Source organism: Rhinatrema bivittatum, chromosome 3, assembly GCF_901001135.1.
Source record: "Rhinatrema bivittatum chromosome 3, aRhiBiv1.1, whole genome shotgun sequence".
Taxonomy (NCBI): domain Eukaryota; kingdom Metazoa; phylum Chordata; class Amphibia; order Gymnophiona; family Rhinatrematidae; genus Rhinatrema; species Rhinatrema bivittatum.
In genome coordinates, this window is record NC_042617.1 from 303,192,118 (window position 1) to 303,216,882 (window position 24,765).

At 45.8% G+C, this 24,765-nt stretch overlaps 1 protein-coding gene across 4 annotated transcripts in view; it reads right to left on the reverse strand.

Moving 5' to 3' along the window:
* The window catches only part of AAAS (aladin WD repeat nucleoporin), a 178,749-nt gene that overhangs the window by 11,925 nt on the left and 142,059 nt on the right, over positions 1–24,765 (reverse strand). For all 4 annotated transcript variants that reach the window (XM_029595084.1, XM_029595086.1, XM_029595083.1 and 1 more), the window contains exons 14-15: positions 18,049–18,116; positions 6,016–6,097 (exon numbers count right to left, since the gene is read on the reverse strand). In XM_029595084.1, coding sequence (XP_029450944.1) covers positions 6,016–6,097; positions 18,049–18,116 — 150 coding nt within the window. The remainder of the gene's footprint in view (positions 1–6,015; positions 6,098–18,048; positions 18,117–24,765) is intronic.

Below are 24,765 nucleotides of genomic sequence, written 5' to 3' on the forward strand. Positions count from 1 at the left end.
TTTGAGGTTCCATAGCCTGAAATGGAAGGCCTTGAAGCAAATTGGAGTGTTGCATCCACCAGGCCAGCGATAGTCGGAGCTGTGTGGTAATGTGAACAATGCTGGACACTGGTTGACAAGCCTGAACCCACTGGGATTTTAAGGTCCATTGCATAACTCTCATGGCTAGGCGGGCCATCGGAGTGACATGCACCCCAGATGCCATGTGACCCAGCAGTATGAGGAAGTGACGAGCAGTTGAGGATACTCGAGTCTGTAAACGATGCACTAGGGAGACTAGGGTGAAAGCCCGATCCTGAGGGAGGAAGACTTTCGCCTGTATTGTATTTAGGTCGGCCCCTATAAAAGATAGGGTTTGAGATAGAACTATCTTGGATTTGGGATAGTTGATTAGAAACCCTAGGGAGATCAGGGTGTGAAGAGTGAGACACAAGGACGCCAATGCGGTGGTTGAGTCGGAGCCCTTATCAACCAATCGTCGAGATAAAGGTAGACATGGACACCCTGACTCTTAAAAATGGCAGCGACTACTATGAGGCACTTGGTGAATACTCGTGGAGCAGAAGCTAGACCGAATGGTAGGACACGATACTGAAAGTGACGAGGGCCGACCAAGAATCGCAGGAATTTGCGATGAGATGGAATAATTGAGATGTGTGTAAATGCGTCATGGAGATCTAGAGAGCATAGCCAATCTCCTTTTTGTAGAAGAGGAAATAGCGAACCTAAGGTTACCATCTATAACTTCTCTCTTTGTAGATACTTGTTTAGGGCGCAAAGGTCCAGAATTGGACAAAAGCCACCTGACTTTTTTGGGATTAGAAAGTACCGGGAATAGAACCCCTGCACCTGTTGGGAGAGGGGCACTGGTTCTATTGCCCGTGAGTGGAGGAGGGTTGAAACCTCCTGTTCCAGAAGGAGAGAGTGGTCGGATGATCCCCACGTCAGTTGAGGTGGGGAGTCCGCTGGTACAGTCAGGAAATTGAGATGGTAACTGTGGGTGATCACTGCAAGTACCCACTGATCGGTGGTGACCGTGTGCCAAATGTTGGTGAAGTGGTACAATCGGCCTCCGACCGGTACAGATGGTAGAGGAGGTTGGCCTATACTCTCCAGGAAAGAGTCAAAACCCTGACGCTGGTCCTGGCTGAGGAGCAGGTTGGGTCTTCTGAGGTCGGGATTGCCTGGACTGATCTTTTTGATAAGGCTCGGAAGGGCGACCTCGGGAAGCCGGAGGATAATACCTTCTTGGCTTATAAGCCGGCCTCTTAGAATCTCGCCTGAATAGCCTCTTAGAGGTAGATGAGAAATCAGCAGGCACTGAAGAAAGTTGACTCAGCATTTCATGGTGGTCTTTTAGCTGCCAATCACACAATATGGGCTCTTGCACACCTTGTGTATTCCGGGTACCTCAATTGTAAACAATACCTCAAAATATTGGTACACCCAGTACTTTCTTTCAAATATTGAGGAATAGCTACAATATATTTGTAGGACCACTACTCACAGGGTCAAGGTATTTTTACCAGACTCTTTCTTACAGTTCTTGGTCCGTTTTACTTTATATTTTTTTCAGACATTTTTTAAAATTTTTTTAAATTTTTCAATGCACTTTCAACACATTTTTTCGTGATTTTGTTCTTTTTATGCCAAGCTGGAATCGCCTTTCCAAGCGGGGATCGCGTCTACAAAAATGATTGGAGATAGCTATTGAATACTTCATTCTGGTTTGTTTGTCACAGATTAAGATGAAAATTTTTGTCCCCTGAAGCAGGACCTCAAGAGTGGGGGTCCGAAACGCGATCGTGTTGGGATATGCAGATATGTACTTTTGCTGAATTAATTGTTCTTCGGAATGAGAAAAAGTGACAATTTAAAAGACTTTCATATGTGACTGTGTTTGGAGTTTTCATCAGCTTGGCATAAAAAGAACAAAATCACGAAAAAATGTGTTGAAAGTGCGTTGAAAAATTTAAAAAAATTTAAAAAAATGTCTGAAACAAATATAAAGTAAAACGGACCAAGAACTGTAAGAAAGAGTCTGGTAAAAATACCTTGACCCTGTGAGTAGTGGTCCTACAAATATATTGTAGCTATTCCTCAATATTTGAAAGAAAGTACTGGGTGTACCAATATTTTGAGGTCTTTTAGCTGCACCACAGTCTCCTGGATCTTGTCTCCAAAGCGATTATCACCAGTACAGGGCAGGTCAGCCAACCTGTCCTGTACCTCTGGTCTGAGATCTGAAGATTTCAACCAGGCCCACCTTCGTGCACTAATCCTCGCTGCGGACACCCTAAAGGCAGTGTCAAATACGTTGTACGCAGCACGGACCTCATGTTCGCCCGCATCCAGGCCTTTTTGAGCCAGAGCATTCAGGGCATCCTGGAACTGATCAGGTAAAGACTCAGAGAAATCCTGGATCTTCTTTAAAAGGTTTCTGTTATACTGAGTCATGTATAACTGGTAAGAAGCAATGTGAGATATAAGCATTGAGCCATGAAAGACTCGTCTGCCAAAAGCAACCAGGGATTTTTGCTCCTTCCCTGGAGGTATGGAGGAATGAGGTTTGGAACGCAGTGCCTTTTTCTGGGCTGATTCCACAATCACTGAGTGATGATCCAGTTGTGATCTCTGAAATCCAGGAGCTGACTGCACAAGATAGGTGGTATCTGTCTTACGGTTGACAGGCAGAATGGAACCTGGGTGTTCCCAGTTTCTCTTTAGAAGATCAATTAGGATTTCATGAATAGGAATAGACATGGTTTCCTTAGGGGCATCAAGGAACTGGAGCACTTCCAGCATCTTGTGCCTTGAATCCTCTTCAATCTGAAGCTGAAAAGGAATTGTCTCAGACATTTCTTTAATGAAGTTAATAAAAGAGAGATCCTCTGGAGGAGAACGCCTTCTCTCTTCAGGGGGAGAGGGCTGTGAAGGCAGGTCATCTGTATCCTGGGACGAATCATCAGTCCAAGGATCATATGGTTGATCACCAGCTCCCTGAGGATCTTCTGCAGGAAGAAATGGCATTATTCCCGAAGGACCAGGCCTGGGCACCGAAGGTATCGATGGAGGTACCGCTGGCATCGATGGAGGCACCGATGGAACTGGTGACGTTGATGGATGAGACGGTGGCAGGATTCCAGATGGCGGTATGGGTATCTGTGTTCCCTCACCATCTGACAACAAAGGTATCGGCGTCGAAGGAAGAGGGCATACCAGTGCCCTTGGTTCCAGCGGTGGAAGGGCACCAATCAACGCATCCAGTTTACCCAGTAGCAATGCCAACGGCCCTGGAATCGGATCTGTGACTGGTTCGGGCACTGGTACCGGTGTCGATGGAGGCTGGAATCCCTGTAGTGCTTTTCCGATGGCCTCTTGGATCATCCGATCCAATTCCTCATGGAGACCTGGGGCGAGTAACCCTGGCTCCAGAGTAGGAGGCAATAGAGGCATAGCTGGAGGGTCCACCGGTAAAAGTGGAGTCGCGGCTCCCTGCTCCAATGAAGGTGGGGAACGCCTCTGTGACCAAGTAACAGAGGAGGATGGGGCCTTTTCTGGACGGGATTTCTTTGTTGGTGGCTCTGTCGACGCTGATGCCGAGGGCTTGCCTGGATCAGCGGTTTGAGCCTTCCGATGCCGATGTCAACGCTTTTCACGATGTTCTCCTCGGTCCTTCTCTTGAGGCAATGAGGAAGATGTCGACACCTTCGAAGTAGTCTATGCCGGCCGGGCAGCACCGGTGTCCCGCTGCTGTTCCGTGAGGAAAATTCCTGTCAGGAATCTCTAGAGAGCTCCTTTTTTCCTCGTGGCTACTGCTGCGAGGAAAAAAAGAGACTGAAGGGGGACCCCTGCTGGATACAGGGTTGGTGCATTGCTGGGCATGCCCAGTAGGTGCCAGTCAAAGTTCTAGAAACTTTGACAAAAGTGTTCCATGATTGGGCTCCATCCTGTGATGTCACACATATGTGAGGACTACCATCCTGCTTGTTCTGTGAGAAATGGGGGAAGTGGAGGACTGCGCCTGAAGAAAAGCTTGTAAGCCTTGAAAAAATTCCACCCAAGAAAAAGCAGCCGGGTCCAGACCAAGTCCACAAGGAACTGAAGCTGGTCCTACAGAACTGCCCTCGCCAGCGGAGGAGCCAATCAAGGGAGAACCAAGATCTTGCGTCCCCCCAGTCAAGGCCCTGACCAACCCATTATCAGAATGGGAAGAGCCAGGCTTAGTAAAATCCAAGGAAGACAACTCTCCCTGAGTGTCTGAGCAGCGTTGACACAGTTAGAAGCCAGGTCAGGCTGAGAAGCCCTAATATGACAGGCACCACAAAGAGAAAGGCGCTTAGGCTTCGTGCTTACCGGCGCCATCACTGCGGTAAACGTGCGGAACGGCTCGCGCTCAAAAATGAAATGCGTCCAAAAAATAAGTGCCTAGAAGAAAGCATGGCAAGGCGCACACACAACCTGTGTGCCAAGTTAAGCGCATAAAAAAGTTTGTGCGCGTAAAAAACGCACCAAAAAACTGAGCACACAATGTGTGCGCAGAGCTGACACACTGCACACACCGATGACCTACAGAGGGCAGCAGAACACGCACAAGAGCGTGCAAAAACGGCCGCTGTGGCCTACCACACAGCGTGCAAGAAACAAGCTTAAGTGCGGGCCTAGCCCACTGGGGGCCGCTCAACCTGCCAGGCTGCCCAGTTCCCCAACCTCAACGGGTGCTTGAATGATCACTGGCATGGCACACTGAGAACGGAGACCAGAGGAAGTCCTGAAACCCCTCTGTCTCTGATTCTGGTAAAACTTTCTGCCTTTTTTTTTTTTTTAAAGCTTACCTGAGCTCAGAGCTTACCAGCTGAGTATAGAGACTGTTCCAGCTGCGGGGGGAGAGGGCTTCTGCTGTCACCGCTGCACTTGGCTTCCTGCACCCGCTGCCTTTCAGCTGAACTAGCAGCTAAGTCGAATGCCGGGAAACCCAGCTACTGGACCAAGACACACCTCTGAGGGACCACGGAAATAGCCTCAGGAATTCTCAACTGGGGGAGGGCCCTTTAGGTATTAGTACAGGAGAGAGGGGCTTTCTTTTCCTGAATTTAGAATTTTAAATTTCTCCTTTCAAAAAGCTCAAAGCAATCCCCATAGGGAAATGCACGTCACCATCTGCTGGAGATGGAGAATTCTGGCAGGCTGGGGTCACTGCAGGGTTATACTGTGACATTTTTGCTTGCAGGGGAGCATAAACCTACTGGTCCTGAGTCCATCTGTCTACATGCTAGGAAATGCATCTTTTGCTCAAAGAGTTAATGCCCTGCAATTTTATGAGGGGAAAAAAAAATTCACAGAAAAATATGCAATGTGGGCCTTCAGCTCCTATAGGATACATTTAAGGATAGGGCCAACATCTGGTAGCGCTTTTCACATTTTGCTTACACAACTTTTTCCCTTCCAGAAGTCACAGGAAATTAAGTCTTTGGTCAAAAGATGCGCTGCTTCAAAACCATGCAAACACACAGACTACCTTTAATTACAAAAATCACTGAAGCAGCACAAGGACAAAATTACTTAATTTTACATCTATTAATGATGGTCATGGCAAAGACTACATTGGGGCTGCCTTTTCCTGACTTGCTCTTTGCATGTCAGCTCCCCTCTGCTTAGTCGACAGAACAATAAGTTCCAGAAGAGCAAATTGCATTCCTCTAACAAACTAACAGGACCTTTGCTGAGACAACATTGAGTAGAGAATCTAAAGAAACTTGTGTCCCTAAATTGTTCAATTAGGTAAGAGGTACAGCCCTGCTATATAGGATGGTTTACCAGTCAGGGTGCTATTTAGGCCTAAAGATTTCCGGTTAGATTACCCACTTCAGAGGTAGCTGCATGCATTCCTGTACGTTATTCCCTTATAAAGTATGTGAGAGCCTCTTTTATTCAAAGGTGCCGCTCAGATCCTAAATATGTTATTATTGGATTAATGTGGCAGAAGTTCTGAATGTGGATATGTGATCTACACACCAAGGTAGGAGCTCAAAAACAGGACTATTGCGTGTTCTGAACACAGCTAAGACTGTTCGGCTTCCCTCTATCACAGGATCCTCTGTAATAAAAAACAAAAAGTAGAGCTGTGATTAACCAGATTACCATTACTGGTTTGTTCTCATGCACATGCAATATGCCCTTGTTTCATAGAGACGTAAAACAAGCCTCAAGCAGATGAAAGCCCAAGAGATGCAGTATTTGAGAGAAAATTAAAAATATACCCCTCCAGGCAAGGCATGGCAAGCCTGCTTGGACAATGAGTGCCATGTCATCAGGAACAGGGTGATCCAACTCTGGTTTTACCCCACTGATCTGTGCACTTGCAGATATGATTTCAAGGAATGAGGGTTATGTTATAAAATCAGGATCGGCTCTGCCCATCTCTGATAACTGCTAGCAATCTCATATCCATTAGAAGCTGGCAATTAGAAGGTGACATCACAAAGAATTTCCCAATTTCAATTAATTTGTGGTTAGCAATCCTTTTAGACTAAGGGAAAATTGCAATTTGAGAAAATCAGATACCCCACTCCTGTTTATCCTCACTCACAGGCCAATGCAATATCCTGTGCTTTAAGAACCTGTGTGCTGGATTTCGGTGCACAGTTTTAATGCACAGATTAGTTAAAAAAAAATTTTTTTTTAACTCCCGATGCAGTAAGCTAATGGTAAGTTAAAGCACCACATGTTAAAATGTGTGGATAGCGAGTTAAAATGTGTGGTTAGCACAAGCTGACCGCGCATTTTAAAAGCAGGAAAATATTTTTTTTCTCCTTGTCCCTTGCTTTGAAATGTCAGCAGAGCAGTGCTGGAAACTTTCATCCACCTTTGACCAGGCGAAAATTTCCAGCATTAAAAATAAGTGAGTTCAGCTAGCGCACCTCTCTGCACTGGGAGGGAAAAATTAATGCTCTCATTTACATGGAATTTCCATGTGAGGGCAGCTAAGCTGTCCTCACGTTTTTGAACACAACAACAATGAATTAAAACAAAATATTAAATAAATCATTTAAAAGCATCTTTTAAAAGCAAAGCTTTCATACATTTCTGAAAACATTTAAAGTCCCTCTGTTGCCTAAATTCACCTGGTAACATCACAGATGGTAGGGACAAAGGAAGTAAAAACTCTAGCACGTCAGTTGATGTTTATAATCACATATAGATGGGATCAACAATGCACTGGCTGATTGCAATGAACCATTTCATCTTATCAGCCACTGTACAAGCATAATTTGGATACAGCAATTTAGGAAGAACAGCAAAATTTAAATTGTGATCTATACTTGACTGGCACCCAGTGCAGCTGCAATAATACAGGAGTAATGTGTTTATTATATCCTACCCCAGTTAATCAAGCGGCAGCAAAGTTGTACTAATTGCAACACTCAGAATAAACTATTAGAAAGACCCACACACAAGCTATTACAATAATTCAAGTGGCCCAAAACAAACTGCAGTACAGCTCTAAACAAATCTGAGGGAAGTAAAAATGTTAATAGCTCAACAGTTTTAATTTATAAAAGGCCACTTTTGCAACCTTGTGTATGTGTGGCTTTATAAGCAACCTGGAATCTAAAATGACCTGAAGACATATTTTTTTTTTTAAACTTGGCTGGCTATCCTGTTCAATGCAAAGACCGCTTAAACAGGGAAGGAACAGGGCTAAAGCCCAAATACTGGAGGAGGCTGAGGAAGGAGAGAGGTGGGAGTGGAGAGGGAGGAGGAGAAAAACATTTTGGCGATTGCCCCAACAAGATAATTGCAGTCCCCAAAGGGTTGAAGCTCCCCACAGCAATCCTGAGGCTATCTGAGTCTATATCCTCACCCCTTGGGCTACTTCAAGACCTCCAAAGGCCAGTCAACCAGTAGCCCTCCAAATGTTGCATACATCAAAATATGTCTGCACCTGCTAGAGACAGAGAAATACAGCACAAGCTCGTGCATTGTGAAAACTTGTCGGTCTCTGCCTCTGCCTTCTGGCAATTAGAACCAACACACTCATCTGGACTGGAATGGCAAGATAAGGAATGTAGACTTCAAAGAACTCTCTCCCCCTTCAATTACTATATTGCCTTTTTTCCTGTAAGTATGGGCTGTAACTGACAAATCCCTAAGAATCAAGAAAAAAAACACATTATCCTGAGACATTTTCCTCATGATTTCTAAAAGAAGGGAACACAGCTCGCTGACAGAAAGAAAATTGGTTCTTACCTGCTACGTTTTGTTCCTGAAGTACCACAGATCAGTCCAGACAAGTAGGTTTATGCATCTCTATCAGCAGATGGAGGCAGAGAACAAAACTTTGAGGCACTGCTACATAATCAGTATTGACCTGTACCCAAGCCAAGATGTCTACCTTAACAAACCCCAATAAACCTGGGGCGAACAGAGACTTAAAAGTTGGAGCCCCCTGAAAACTAGGCTTTCTTAATCTAACAAAACACACATCTCAAACTATGTACACTTCTCATTACTCCGAATATATCACATATCAGCTCAGCAACATCCAGAAGCGAGGAAGTCTTTCAAAAGACGGGGTCGGGTTACTTGACAGATCCATGGTACTTCAGGAACAAAAATTAGCAGGTAAGAAAATTTTCCTTTCCTGTTTGTACCCTGGATCAGTCCAGACAAGTGGGATGTTCCCAAGTCCCTCTATTCTGGAAAGGAACTCGAAAGACCTGCATGCAACACACTTTCCCCAAAAGATGCCTCCCCCAGCGCCCGCACATCTAAGCGGTAATGTTTGGTAAAAGTATGAAGAGAAGACCATGTCACCTCACGACAAATCTCCTGCGGAGAAAGCAGTTGACACACCACCCACGAAGTTGCCTGCGCCCTAGTGGAATGCACTCTCAATCCCTCTGGCACTGACCAGCCCTTACAGATGTAAGCAGAAGCTATCGTCTCTTTCAGCTATCGTGCAAGGTTGCCCTTGGAAGCCTTATTTCCCTTCTTAGCGCCACTGCATAGGACAAAGAGATGATCAGATCTCCGAAAGGCATATGTCACCTTAAAATATCGCAAAAGAATTCTGTGGCACATCCAACAAGTGAAGCTCACTTGCCATAGGAGCATCTGCAGACAAATTCAGAAAGGCTGGTAACTTGATCACCTGGTTAAAGCGAAAGAAGGAAACCACCTTAGACAAAAAAGAAGGAACCATATGTAAAGAAACCCCCCCCTCCTCTGAAAAACGCAGGATACCAGAGTTGCTTACCTTTAATAGGTGTTCTCCAAGGACAGTAGGATGTTAGTTCTCACACATGAGTGACTTTAGATGGAGCCCGGCACAAAACACTTTTGTCAAAGTTTCTAGAAACCTCAGTCTTATAACAGAGTTCGCAAAAATAAAATAAACCGAAAGAAACCCAACTCTGCTGGGTGGCAGGCGGGTTTCATGAGGACTAACATCCTGCTGTCCTTGGAGAACATGTGTTACAGGTAAGCAACTCTGCTTTCTCCAAGGACAAGCAGGATGGTAGTCCTCACACGAGTGAATATGTAGCTGCAGGCTGTTCCCAACATATGCAGCTTTTAACAGGTGCAAACGTGCACAACTAGAGCTGCCAGAACATAGCCTGCATCCAAAGAAAGGGCCCAAGGTAGGAAGAGTGGATTTTCGTGGATGAAATAGATAACGGAGGATCGACTGACCGAAATGACTGTCACGTCGTCCATCTTTGTCCAGACAATGAGAGGTGAATGTGTAGAGTGAACTTCAAGTCGCCGCCTTGCATATTTCGTGTACGTGTACCGCATGCAAGTGAGCAACCGATGGTTCAGACCGAATGAGCCTTGATGTGGCCCTCAAGCTCTTATCCCGCTTGTGCACAGCAGAAAGAAACACAGTCTGCTAGCCAATGGGATACGGTCTGTTTGGACACTGCAACCCCAACCTGTTCCTGTCAAGGGAGACAACATTGAGTGGAATGGTAGTGAGGTGCTGTTCATTCCAGGTAAAAAGCCAGGACCCTTTTACAATCCAGAGTATGCAGGGCGCGTTCACCCTGGTGAGTATGTGGTCTTGGAAAAAAGGTAGGCAAGACAATGGATTGATTGAGAATTCTGTGACCACCTTTGGGAGGAACTTCAGGTGGTACGCAAGACCACCTTGTCGTGAAAAATTTTGTATAAGGTGGATACAACACTAAAGCCTGAAGTTCACTGACCCTGAGTGCTGAGGTGACTGCCACCAAGATGATGATCTTCCAGGATAGGTACTTCAGATTGCAAGATCCCAGGGGCTCAATGGTGCCCTCATGGACCGCTGGCAGCCGCGTCTGAGGCTTAAGCTGCAATAAGCCTTGCATGAAACACCCTGTAAGTGGATGGTGGAAATGGAGGTGCCATCCATCCCCTGATGATATGCCTCAACGGCACTGAGGCAAACTCTCACCAAGGTGGTCTTCAAGCCAGCCTCGGAGAGATGCAAATAGGTAGTCCAAAAGCTTTCGTGTGGGATATTAGCAGGAATTAGCAGGTTCCTGTGTGCCTGATGTCGAAGGGGAGAGTCCCCCACTGCAAATCTGCATACCATGGCCTCCTGGGCCAATCCAGAGCACTATCCCTCTGTGGTGCTCGATCCTTCGGATCAATTTGCCCAACATGGACCATGGGGGTTGCCAGAGGATGTGGTTAGTGCAGTTAGTGTAGCTGGGTTCAAAAAAGGTTTGGATAAGTTCTTGGAGAAGTCCATTAATGGCTATTAATCAATTTTACTTAGGGAATAGCCACTGCTATTAATTGCACCAGTAGCATGGGTTCTTCTTAGTGTTTGGGTAATTGCCAGGTTCTTGTGGCCTGGTTTGGCCTCTGTTGGAAACAGGATGCTGGGCTTGATGGACCCTTGGTCTGACCCAGCATGGCAATTTCTTATGTTCTTATATGAAAAATGGGTTCAAATCATACCCTTCACATCAATCCAAGAACCTCTTCCACTTGAGAATGTAAGATCTCCTCGTGGAAGGTTTCCTGGACTCTAACAGAACCCAAGACATGCCGTCCGAAAGGCCCAGGGTCTGCACAGGCACCCGGTCAACATCCATGCAGTGAGGGACAAGGCTCAGAGGCTGGGGTGGCGCAGCTTGCCCTGGTCCTTCATGATCAATTCTGGAGCAGTCCCCAGCTGGATCAGAAGGCGAGAAGCCAGTTCCTGTAGAAGCAGGAACCAAATCTGACATGGCCAAAAAGGGGCAATCAGGATCATGGTGCCTCGGTCCTGTTGGAGTTTTTGAAGTGTCCTTGAGACCAGTGGCAGGGGAGGATAAGTGTACAGGAGGCCCTTGCCGGAAAAGGCATCAGACACCGATCTCCTGCCCGCTAGGACCAGGGAGCAGAACTGATCCAATTTCCTGTTCTCCGGGAAGGTGAACAGAATTATGTCCGGGATCCCCCACAGGTGGAAGATGCAGTTCGCAACACCCTGATTCAGGGACCATTTGTGGGTCGGTAGGTATGACTCAACGAGTCTGAAAGGATGTTGTCTGTCCCCGGGAGGTACATAGCTCAGAGAAAGATGCTTCTCGTGAGAGCCCAGGAACAAATTTGCACATCTTGGCAGAGGAGGTATGATCCTGTCCCCCCTTGCTTGTTCAAATACCACATCGCCACTTGATCGGTTTGAACCAGGAATACTTTGTTGGTCAAGTGCTCCCGGAATGCCCATAGGGCGTAATGGATCACCTGCAGCTCCAGGAAGTTTATCTGGAAACTCTCACCCCTCACACTCACCTCTCCCCTCTGTGTTGTGGTGGCCCGCCACGCGTTGCAGTGGCAGAGTCAGAATTTTTCCCCCCTCCCCCTTGCTCATATACTTCAGTCACACATCGTCCTCCCCCTTGGTCACTCACCCCCCCTTTCCCCACGCCAACTGTCTCTCCTCACACTCACCCCCTCTTCAATCCCCTGTCCCCACTCCAACTCTCTCCCCTCACACTCACCCCTCCCCCTTTGGTCACTAACCCCCCCTTCACTCCCCTGTCCCCACTCCAACTCTCACCCCTCACACTCACCTCTCCCCTCTATGTCTCTCCCCTGACACTCACCGCCCCCTTCATTCTCCCTCCCATCACTGTCACCTCTCCCCGCCTACTCCCTACCCTTTCGTCAGTGACAGCACACCCTCTCTGATTCTCCTTCCCTGACTCAGATCCCCTCCCGCTCGCAATGCCCTCCCAGCTGATCCCCCCCCCGGTCCCTCTCCCTCTTGTGCAGTTCTGCCGGCCCGTTCCCGAAGACGCGAGGTCAGCAAGGATCCCTTCCTGTCGTGCACGTGAGCCGTACCAGATCGCCGCGCAGCTCCTCCCAGGTGTCGAAGTTCAGCCGGCTGACACCACCATGCCCGATATCGCTGCCGGTCCGCCACTGCTGCTCCTCCCAGCACCATGTTGGACCCGCTGTGCCTGACGTGTGCTCCCGCCTGCGCATACGCAGTACAGCAGCTTCATTTCCCAAGGTAGATAGCATGTATTGCATGTCTGTCCAACAGATGTCGCTGTTTTCCCCACACACATGTAAAAATATGTTTTTCTCTGTAACCGTGTGACATCTATGTAATATAGATAGAGAAGAACCTTGCCGAAAGTGAAAGCAAGGTTGTGTCCAAATTTGAAAGCAATTGGTGCAGTAGTTTCTGAGATTATCGATTACGTCCAAACTATTTTACATTTTTATTTATATAGATTAAAAAGCACCAGTCCGACTACAGATCCCTGAGACATTCCACTGTTCACCTTTTCCCACTGTGAAAACTGACCATTTAATCTTTTCTATTTCCCGTCTTTTAACCAACTTGTCCTTAAGTGGATTGCATCGCCTCCTATCCCATGACTTTTTAATTTTTTTAGAAGCCTCTCATGCGGGACTTTGTCGAACACCTTCTGAAAATCCAAATACACCACATCTACTGGTTCACCTTTGTCAACATATTTATTCACCCCTTCAAAAAAATGTAGGAGATTTGTGAGGCTTCCCTTGGGTAAATCCGTGCTGGCTGTGTCCCATCAAACCATGTCTATGTAAATGTTTTGTTATTTTATTCTTTATAACAGTTTCCACGACTTTTCCCAGCACTGAAGTCAGGCTCATCGGTCTATAGTTTCCTGGATCACTCCTGGATCCCCTTTTTAAATAGAGGGTTACATTGATCATCTTCCAATCTTCAGGGAACACTGGATGATTTTAATGATAGGTTACAACTTTTTACTAATAGGTCTGAAATTTCATTTTTTAGTTCTTTCAGAACCCTGAGGTATTTACCATGCTGTCCAGGTGATTCACTGCTCTTAAGTTTGTCAACAGGCCTACCACATCTTCCAGGTTCACTGTGATTCGATTCAATTAATCTGAATCATCACTCATGAAAACCTTCTTCGGAACGGGTATCTCTCCAATATCCTCTTCAGTAAACACTGAAGCAAAAAAATCATTTCTGCAAAGGCCTTGTCTTCTTCTCTAAGTGCCCCTTTAACTCCTTGATCATTCAACAGTCCAACCGACTCTCTTGCAGGCTTTCTGCTTCAGACATTTAAAAAAGGTTTTTATGGTGATTTTTGCCTCTATGGCCAACTTCTTTTCAAATTCTCTCTTCGCCTGTCTTATCAATGTCTTACATTTAACTTGCCAATGCTTATGCTTTATCCTATTTTCTTCTGATGGATCCGTCTTCCAATTTTGGAATAAAGATCTTTTGGCTAAAATTGCCTCTTTCACCTCATCTTTTAACCATGTCGGTAATCGTTTTGCCTTCCTTCCACCTTTCTTAATACATGGAATACATCTGGTCTGTGCTTCTAGGATGGGTTTGTTTGTTTTTTAAACTACGTCCACGCCTGTTGCACACTTTTTACCTTTGTAGCTGCACCTTTTAGTTTTTTTCTATTTTTCTCATTTTATCAAAGTTTTTCTTTTGAAAGTTTAGTGCTAGAGCTGTGGATTTACATACTGTCCTCCTTCCAGTCATTAAATCAAATTTGATCATATGATCAAATTGCCAAGCGGCCCCACCTCCGTTACCTCTCTCACCAAATCCTGCGCTCCACTGAGAATTAGATCTAAAATTGCTCCCTCTCTCGTTGGCTCCTGAAACAATTGCTCCATAAAACTGGATTTTATACCATCCAGGAACTTTATCTCTCTAGCATGCCTTGATGTTTCACTTACCCAGCCAATATTGGGGTAATTGAAATCATTACTGTACTACCAGTTTGGTTAGCTTCCCTAATTTCTCTTAGCATTTCACGGTCCGTCTCACCATTTTGGTCAGGTGGATGGTAGCATCCTCCTATCGCTATTCTCTTCCCTAACACACAAGATTTCTACCCTTAAAGATTCAATTGTACATTTAATCTCATGCAGGATCTTTATCTTATTGACTCTATGCCATCCTAGACATAAAGTACCACTCCGCCACAAGATGCTCTTCTCTGTCATTGCAATATAATTTGTACCCCAGTATAGCAGTATCCCATTGGTTATCCTCTTTCCACAATGTCTCTGAGATGCCAATTAAGTCTGTCATCATTCACTGCTTTACACTCTAATTCTCCCATCTTACTACTTAGACTTCTAGCATTAGCATCAAACATTTCAAAGAGAGTTTTTTTTGTTTGTATTTACATTCTGCTTTTCAGTTGACAGGGATAAATTGGAATCTTTTACTTCCAGTGAAATTTAATTATAGGTACTTGGACTACTTTTCTTATTATTGGAAGCTCTCTGTTGGGATGACCTAACTGCTTCATTAGTATCCTTTGAAGATACTTCCCTCCTAACCATGCATTGCTAAGTGACTGTCGGCTTTTCCCTTTGTTCTAGTTTAAAAGCTGCGCTATCTCCTTTTTAAAGATTAGCGCCAGAAGCCTGGTTCCACCCTGGTTAAGGTGGAGCCCATCCCTTCGGAAAAGACTCCCCTTCCTCAAAAGGTTCCCCAGTTCCTTACAAAACTGAATCCTTCTTCCCTGCACCATCGTCTCATCCACGCATTGAGACTCCGGAGCTCTGCCTGCCTCTGGTGACCTGCGCGTGGAACAGGGAGCATTTCAGAGAATGCTACCCTGGAGGTTCTGGATTTCAGCTTTCTACCTAAGAGCCTAAATTTGGCTTCCAGAACCTCCCTCCCACATTTTCCTATGTTGCTGGTGTCCACATGTACCACGACAGTCTGCTTCTCCCAAGCGCTGTCTAAAATCCTATCTAGGTGATGCGTGAGGTTTGCCACCCTTGCACTAGGTAGGCATGTTACCAGGCGATCCTCTCGCCCATCAACCACCCAAGCTGCCTACATTCCTAATAATCGAATCGCCAACTATGACGGCCAACCTAACCCTTCCCTCCTTGGCAGAAGCCCTGGAAGACACATCCTTGGTGCGAGGGGACCATGCACCACCTGGAGAGCAGGTTCTTGCTACAGGATCCTTTCCTGCTGCACCAGGTTGATACTCTCCGATCATGAGACCACCCTCCTCCAAGCCAACACCAGTGATGCCAGACTGGAGTTGGGACTTGGCTAATATGTCCCTGAAGGTCTCATCTATATACCTCTCTGTCTGCCTTGGCTCCTCCAGGTCTGCCACTCTAGCCTCTAGAGATTGTACTCGTTCTCTGAGAGCCTGGAGCTTTTTGCATCGGATGCACACATACTACTTTTCACTGGTGGGTAATAAAATCATACATGTGACACTCAATGCAAAAGATTGGGAAGCCCCCCCTCTTGCTCATAGTTAAGTTTTATGTTGCTATGAGTATAAGATTGTATACGATTAGGGTTCTTTAAATGTATTAGTGTATTCACTATATATCTGGTCGTGACCTACAAGGGAATGATCAAACTCTTGATAAGGTATAGGGAATTTCTGAGTTTAAGTTAAAAGGCTTACTTTTTTATTTATTTATTTTTAAGCGTGAAAGTGACACCTGCTTATAAATTAAAGGACGAGCTGGGGTGGGTGGGAGGGTTGGGAAATACAAACTTCTGTTTGTTGCCTTTCTGACTACCTATTTAAAACAAAACACCTGAACACACTAAATAATATACCCCAATAGTTTACTTCTCCCTAATACTTTTAAGTTTTAAAAATTTCTCCAAGCAGTACTTATTGATTCTTTTCAGCCACTAGAAAGGTGATCCTTTCCTCTCAGTGCTCACGCTGGACAAATCTTCCGAACTGGAGGTCGCAGATGTTTTGCCCCCTTGAAGAAACAAACCACATCCAGATGAGATGCCAACGGTCTTCCCTGAATCCTACGTTGAAGGAACCTAAGGCTGACACCTGAACCCCGAAGGGAATTTTAGGCCAAATTCTTGGCCAAACTGCTTTGCAAAAAGGCTAGAATCTGCAGAATGTCCACCTTCAAAGGCCGCACCTTGTTCTGTAAAACACCAGGAGTCAAAGACTCTCCACACTCGAACACAAGCCAAAGACGTGAAAGGCCTCCTTGCCTGAAGCAAAGTCACAATCAAAGGCTCCGAATAACCTTTCAAGTGGAGCCATCGCCTCTCAAAAGCCAAGTCACTAGACAGAAGTGATCCTCCCAGTCTGAAAATACGGGTCCCTGCTGCAAAAACTCTTAACAGATGGGCCAAGCGAGCTACCACCCAGGAAAGAGATCTAAGCGTCATAGTGGATAACACATTGAAATCGTCGGCTCAGTGTGCTGTGGCAATCAAAAAAGCAAACAGAATGTTAGGAATTATTAGAAAGGGAATGGTGAATAAAACGGAAAATATCATAATGCCTCTGTATCACTCCATAGTGAGACCACACCTTGAATACTGTGTACAATTCTGGTCGCCGCATCTCAAAAAAGATATAATTGCGATGGAGAAGGTACAGAGAAGGGCGAACAAAATGATAAAGAGGATGGAACAGCTCCCCTATGAGGAAAGGCTGAAGAGGTTAGGACTGTTCAGCTTGGAGAAGAGACGGCTGAGGGGGGATATGATAGAGGTGTTCAAAATCATGAGAGGTCTAGAACGGATAGATGTGAATCAGTTATTTACTCTTTCGGATAATAGAAGACTAGGGGGCACTCCATGAAGTTAGCATGTAGAAACACTTAATACTAATCGGAGAAGAAAGTTCTTTTTTACTCAACGCACAATTAAACTCTGGAATTTGTTTCCAGAGGATGCGGTTAGTGCAGTTAGTGTAGCTGGGTTTAAAAAAGGTTTGGATAAGTTCTTGGAAGAGAAGTCCATTACCTGCTATTAATCAAGTTGACTTAGAAAATAACCACTGCTATTACTAGCATCAGTAACATGGGATATACTTAGTTTTTGGGTACTTGCCAGGTACTTGTAGCCTGGATTGGCCACTGTTGGAAACAGGATGCTGGGTTTGATGGACCCAATATGGCATGTTCTTATGTTCTTAAAGACACACATGGCCAGGGAAGGGAAGAAAACTGAAATTCTTCCCTGTTTCTGAAGAAGGCCAAGCATTGAGGGTGCCAGGGACCCAGAGGGGGTGAGGGAACCAGGACCCCTGGCTTTCACCCTCCCCCATTCCAACGAGGGCAGAGCCAAACCAGGGATCTCTAACCCCCTGTTCTACCAGAGGGATGACCCACGAAGGAACCTAACACCTCGGGGAGTTAAAATCTCCTTATAAATTTTTTCTTTTTGAAACTCCAGACTGCAGGTTTGCTCCTCTATCATCTGCTGGACACAGAGAAATATTGAGGGAATGTAGGTGGCACTCTGTTATGTAGCAGTGCCTCAACGTTTTTATTCTCTGCCTCCATCTGCTGGTAGGGATGCATAAACCAACTTGTCTGGACTGATCCAGGGTATGAACAGGAACCACAAATTCTGGGACTTACAGCACACACTGTCCCTCTGGCTTCTGTTTTGGTTTTTGTTCCATCTCCATCTGCTGATGGGAGAACTATATCATATAAGCTTGGGCTACACCAGGCGGAATATTCAAGAAATGAGCTTTGCTATCCTTCCAAGCATGCAGGAGGGATGCACATGGCAGTTAAGTGTACACTTAATCTGTACCTTACTTTTAATCACCACCGCAAGCCGCTCTCCACTGGGATCCCAGCACATGGAATGTACCTCCCCTCCGATCCTGCAACCCACAAACATGGTGTCAAATTTCATGCTGAACAAAAAATGATATTGCCATAATGGAAACAGCAGTACAAAGAGAAGCTGGGACAGCAGAGAGAGGGAGTTCGGATAGGGGTCCCAGGACAAATTGCAACACTTTAAAAACTTGCTTTCTGTATACTGGTCTGATACAAACATTGGTGATCATAGCCATCCATTTACTTTAATCTCTGGTAGCTTTTGTTTACATTTTCATTTTTCATCTAGCTACTGACGTTATTTATGTATTTGAGACTGTCTGCCTCTGCTGTTTTCCTTTTCGGTCTTGATAGAAAGGGAAAACAACAGAGGGAGACAGGGACACAAAATGAAGTTACTAGGCGATACATTTAAAACTAGCAAGAGAAAACATTTTTTTTACTCAATGTATAATTAAGCTCTGGAATTCGTTGCCAGAGGATGTGGTGAAAGCTATTAGTATAGCTGTGTTTAAAAAAGGTAGAGTTTCAGAAATCCACTGCTTATTCTTCGCATAAGCAGCTTGCAATCTATCTAGCCCTTGGGATCCTGCCAGGTACTCATGACCTGGATTGGCCACTGTTGGAAACAGGATACTGGGCTGGATGGATCTTTGGTCTGACCCAGTATGGCAAGTCTTATGTTCTTATATTCAAGATGTGGTTAGTGCAGTTAGTATAGATGTTTAAAAAAGGATTGGATAAGTTCTTGGAGGAGAAGTCCATTACCTGCTATTAAGTTCACCTAGGAATAGCCACTGCCATTAGCAATGGTAACATGGAATAGATTTAGTTTTTGGGTACTTGCCAGGTTCTTGTGGCCTGGATTGGCCACTGTTGGAAGCAGGATGCTGGGCTTGATGGACCCTTGGTCTGACCCAGTATGGCATTTTCTTATGTTCTTATGTCCTTTTTCACAATATGGTTATAACACGTACGTTTTCTATTCTTTATGACTTTCATAAGAGACCTGTGAACTCTCACCTTTTGTAACTTCATTTATCGTTTCTGTGTCCAAGATATTCTCAGCATCCTCCTAATATATCATGCATCCACTGCTTCTAAATTATTTTACTTGGTTTTGTTAATTGCTCAACTTTCATATCCATACAGAACAGAAATAGTAACAGTGAATGCAGAAAAAGACCAATGGTCCATCCAGTCTGCCCTCCAAGCCTTTTTTAGGGTAGTAGCTGCCGCACTGTGCAAGTTACCCCAGTTAACACAGGTTATCCCTTTTCTTCATTTGCATGTTTTAGCCATTAGGAATCCTGTGTTTATTCCACACCTTTTTGAATTCCATGACCGTTCTTGTTTTCACTATCTCGTTCAGGAGGGAATTCCATGCATCTACCACTTTTTCCGTAAAGAAATATTTCCTCATGTTGTTCTTGAGTCCACCCCCTGGAGCTTCATATTATATCCCCTAGTTCTACAGCATTCTTTCCACTGAAAAAGGCTAGATTCTCGTGCATCATTAATACCCTTCAGGGATTTAAAAGTCTGTATCGTATCTCCCCTATTCCTCCTTTCCTCTAGGGCAGTGGTTTTCAAATTTTTTTCGGCCGGGACACACCTGACAGATTGTTCTCACATGCGTGACACACTGAACATGTGACCATCACGGGGCTAAATGTAAACATGCACTCTGCATCCACAGGAATCCCCTCAAACCCCAGCAATGAGTGCAGAGCAGAACTAGGGCATTACGCTGTACAACTCGCCATACAAAAAAGATATTCTGGTTCTGATGACATCTCAGTAAAAGCAAAACAAACTCCTTTTACTACCAGGCAAAATAGCCTTCCTTATGAAAAGGCAGTAATTTACCACTAATGCATATCCTATTGAGAAAACACAACAAATAAGATTGATACAGATGCTTACATGCTAGTGAAATACCTCACCTCGGTCACACACCCTTCACCAAGTACAGAAAAACCACAAATTATAAATTTGGAGACAGAAACTGGAATGGAAAAACCAAAAAAAGCCACTCTGCATGCAATGTGAACCTGGAGAAATGGAAAGAGAAATATAGCACCTAACAGACTCTCAGGATTTGCAATAATGCACACAAACTAACCCACACAAAGTTACACCTGTATTATGGAACACACTAAAACAGATGTCGGTAAAAAACCCCCTTTTAAATAAATAAATAAAAAAGTAACAATCCTGTCTAAGAAATACAACTATTAAAACCAGGCCCTAAACACTAATACATTTCCTATTGCAAAAACAGAATAAGCCAAGCTGCTGTAGACCCCACACAGAAATAATTGTAAAGCTATACTAAAAATGTTACAAAACAGCTGCTGAACAGAATAATATCCAACAATTAAAAACTCATAAAAATGATTAAAACATGTCCAAATATCAATAAAATATTTCAAAACAGCAGACATCGCATAATACCCAATAATTAAAATGGCAGTCAATCAAGAAAAATAATTTAAAAAACCACCTTTACTTACCCTCTCCAGCAACTCTCCTACTCCTTTCCTTTCCAGGCCAATAGCACTCACCAGAAGCAGCAAGGGTTGCTGAAGCTCTGTCCTCACAGTCCTCTTCCTTAGCGCCCACAACCAGTCACTCACACAAACACACACCCCCAATTAGACCCCATGACCAGTCTCGGTCTCTCTCACACCAGTCATCTTCCTGACCAGTCTCTCTCTCAATCACACTCATGGTCTCTTATATACAAGCTCTCAATCACACACAAATGCTCTCGCACCCATTCATACCAGCTCTTACCCAGGCTTCCATTCACACCCACACACACAAGCCCTCCACCCATGCATTCATTCACACCCACAGACACAAGCTCTCACCCAGGCTTCCATTCACACCCACACACACACAAGCTCTTACCCAAGCACCCATTCACACCAGCTCTCACACATGTATCCATTCACACCCACAAGCTCTCACCAGACATCCCTTCACACCCACACACACAAGCTCTCACCAGACATCCTTTCACACCCACGCACACAAGCTCTCACCCAGGCTTCCATTCACACCCACAGACACAAGCTCTCACCCAGGCTTCCATTCACACCAACAAGCTCTCACCCAAGCACCCATTCATACCAGCTCTCACTCATGTATCCATTCACAGACACAAGCTCTCACACAGGCTTCCATTCACACCCACACACATAAGTACTCACCCAATCACCCATTCACACCAGCTCTCACCCTGGCACCCATTCACACCCATAGACACAAGCTCTCACCCATGTATCCATTCACACCCACAGACACGAGCTCTCATTTAGGCACTGTTAGTGTTTGAGGTAGTTGTGAGTGGATCCTTGGGCCAGTAGCAGATGACCACACCCCCGGCAGAGATCCCGAGAGGGACCACCGGTCAGGTTCAGAGTATGGAGACAGGACACACACTAGTTTCTTTTATTAAACCGTATATGAACCACCAGAGGGGTGGCAGTAGTGAGCTGAATTGCCCCGGCTGGGCCGTAGTCCTTCAGATACTGGAACAGTGATCCTGGTAACTGAGCTGTAGAGAAACTGAATATAGTGAGTAAGCAGGGTATGCAGACTTCAGGAACAGAACCTTGATGGTAACACTCACACAATAGTTCTTGGAAGCAGCCCAGGAGCTGGAATGAAGCAGGCCCTCGAGGAACGAGTAACTCACTGATGTTGAAGGTAGCGAAGACTTCCTGGCAGAAGTGGTATTCAGTAGCAAGTCCTGGAACGAGGGTCCCTCGAGGAGCGAGTACCGGTTCCCAGACTGATATGAAAAGCAAAGAGAAACGAGGCCCCGAGGAGCGGGTACCCCTGGTAAGTCCGTGGAGGCAGAGTAGCTTAGGTAGAGTAACCCATGTAAGGTAAAACTTTTGCTAACTCGATTAGTTAGTGTTTTCAGAGACCTTAAATATCTGGTGCGGATGACATCATCTCAGGGGACACCCCTGAGGTTCGCGCCACTGCTGGTACTTCAGTCTGAGCCGCGCCGCGCGCACGCCCCTCACCTCCATGGAAACATGGCAGTGTGCAGCGTCTAGCCAGTCCAGGGACGCCAGAGGAGGACGGCATGAGGACGCCGCAGCAGCCAAACTTCTCACAGACAAGAGGGAGTCGCCAAGGCGGGTAAGGTGGGCGTAGTGGAGACGTCAGGCAGCGACGGTCACAACAGTACCCCCCTTCAAAGGGCGATTTTCCTCTGCGGGGGTACCAGGCTTGGGTTTTGAAGAATGCGCGAGGTGGAAACTGACGAAGCATCTCTTTGTCCAGAATATTGGTCTGAGGCTCCCAAGAGTTTTCTTCAGGGCCGAAACCTTCCCACTTTAGAAGGTAAACAAATGTATTGCCTCTTTTACGAACATCCAGGACCTCTTCGACTTTGAATTCTAAGTTGTCTTCTGCACTGATGACAGGTGGAACTTGAGGGTTGGAAGAAAATTCGCTGAGTATGAGTGGTTTCAGAAGTGAAACGTGGAAAGCGTTATGAATGTTGAGCCCAGGCGGTAGCTTCAGACGGTAGGTGACATTGCAGGACTGGGAATGGTCCCACATAGCGAGGAGCAAACCGAGAGGAGGGTAGTTTAAGCCTGAGGTGCTTGGTTGACAACCAGACCTTGTCTCCTGGCTTGAAGACTGGAGCTTGCGAATGGTGCGCATCGTAGTACTTCTTAGCACGGTCACTCGCTTTGATTAGCATGTCCTTTGTCTGAACCCACAGATTATGGATATCATCAGCAGTGGATTGAGCTGCTGGGGACGTCACAGAGTTTCAGTGGAAGTGGCGGTGTTAGGGTATGTCCATAAACCACTTCAAATGGTGACAATCCAATAGATGTTGCTGGATGACAGTTGATGGCGAATTCAGCCCATGGAAGCAATTCGGCCCAGTTGTTCTGTCATGATGTGACATAAGCACGAATAAACTGCTTCATTGTACGATTCAGCCGTTCCGTCTGGCCATTCAACTGCAGATGGTAGGCTGAAATGTAGTCTAGAGTGATGTCGAACAACTTGCACAAGGCCTTCCAGAATCGTGCCGTGAATTGGGACCCACGGTCAGATATGATGTGCGAAGGCCATGGAGGCGGAATATGTGCATTATAAAGAGCTTTGCAAGCTCCAAGGCTGAAGGTATGCCAGGGAGCACCACGAAGTGTGCCATCTTGCTAAAGCGATCCACAGTCATCCAGATGGTGTTCATTCCTCCGGACGTAGGTAAATCGACTACAAAGTCAGTAGCGATGTGAGACCAGGGCCGATCCGGAACTGGTAAAGGTTGCATCTGACCCCACGGTTGTCCAGAAGCAGGCTTGTTCTTAGCACAATTGGTGCAGGATGCCACGTAGGAATAGGTATCCTTTTTGAAAGTAGGCCATCAATATAGCTCCTTTATCTTGAGCAGGGTCTGACATTGGCCAGGATGGCCAGCCAGCTTGGAATCGTGCGCCCAAAAGAGCACTTTCTTCCTAAGTCTTTTTGGAACGATGGTTTTACCAGCGGGCACAGACTGGGTCGATGCCAAGAGGATTTTTTTCGGATCAATTATGTGCTGTGGCTCATCAGGCATGTCTTCCGAGTGAAAAGAGCATGACAGAGTGTCTGCTCTGGTGTTTCTATCTCCTGGGCGAAACTTGAGCACAAAGTTGAATCTATTAAAAAATAGGGACCATCTGGCCTGTCTGTAATTCAGGCGTTGTGCTTGACTGAGATACTCTAGATTTTTATGATTCGTGAATACGGTTATTTGATGTTGAGCGCCTTCGAGCCAAGGCTGCCATTCCTCGAATGTCTCTCACCCAGGCACTCATATCACACACACTAGCTCTCACCAAAAACATATTCTTTCTTCACTGCAGGGATGGGCTCCAGTTCCGCCGCGGCTTTACTCCGGCGGACCTTCTTTTTGCGCCACCACAGGAATGGGTTCACGTGGTGGCCTCGGTCGGGGTCGGCTTTCCTCTTTGCTGCCATGGGCTGTGGCGGCCTTGCTTCGGAGTTCAACTATTCACCCCAACTCCGGGCATTCTGATGCCTGTCTCACCGGCCAATCAAAAGCTTCCTCCCTTCTTCCTACTCCCACTGGTAGGTAGAAGGGAGAAGGTTTCTTATTGGCCTGTGTGGGGGCAGGCAGAATGAAGGAGGCTTCCCACTGGGCAATGGGAGTAGGAAGAAAGGAGGCTTCCAATTGGCCCACGGGGGATGGAAAAAGGGAGAAGGGAAGTGCAAAGAGCAGTAGGACACCAGGAGACGTGACACACCTGCCGGTGTTTGGCGACACACTAGTGTGTCACGACACACCAGTTGAGAAGTGCTGCTCTAGGGTACATGTATCTAGGACCTTCAGTCTTCTCTCACAATTTATTTAGTGCAGACTCTACACCACTTTGGTTGCATCTCTCTGGACTACTTTCATCCTATTTCTATCCTTTTTATAATACGGTCTCCAAAATTGAACACAGCATTCCAGAAGGGGCCTCACCAGAGACCTGTACAGGGGCATCATCACCTCCATTTTCCTGCTAGTTATGCCTCTCTCTATGCAGCCCAGTATTCTGCTGGCCTTAGCCACCACCTTGTCACATTATTTCACCGCCTTCAGATCATAAGACATTATCTCCCCGAGATCTCTTTCCCAGTCTGTGCACATCAATCTTT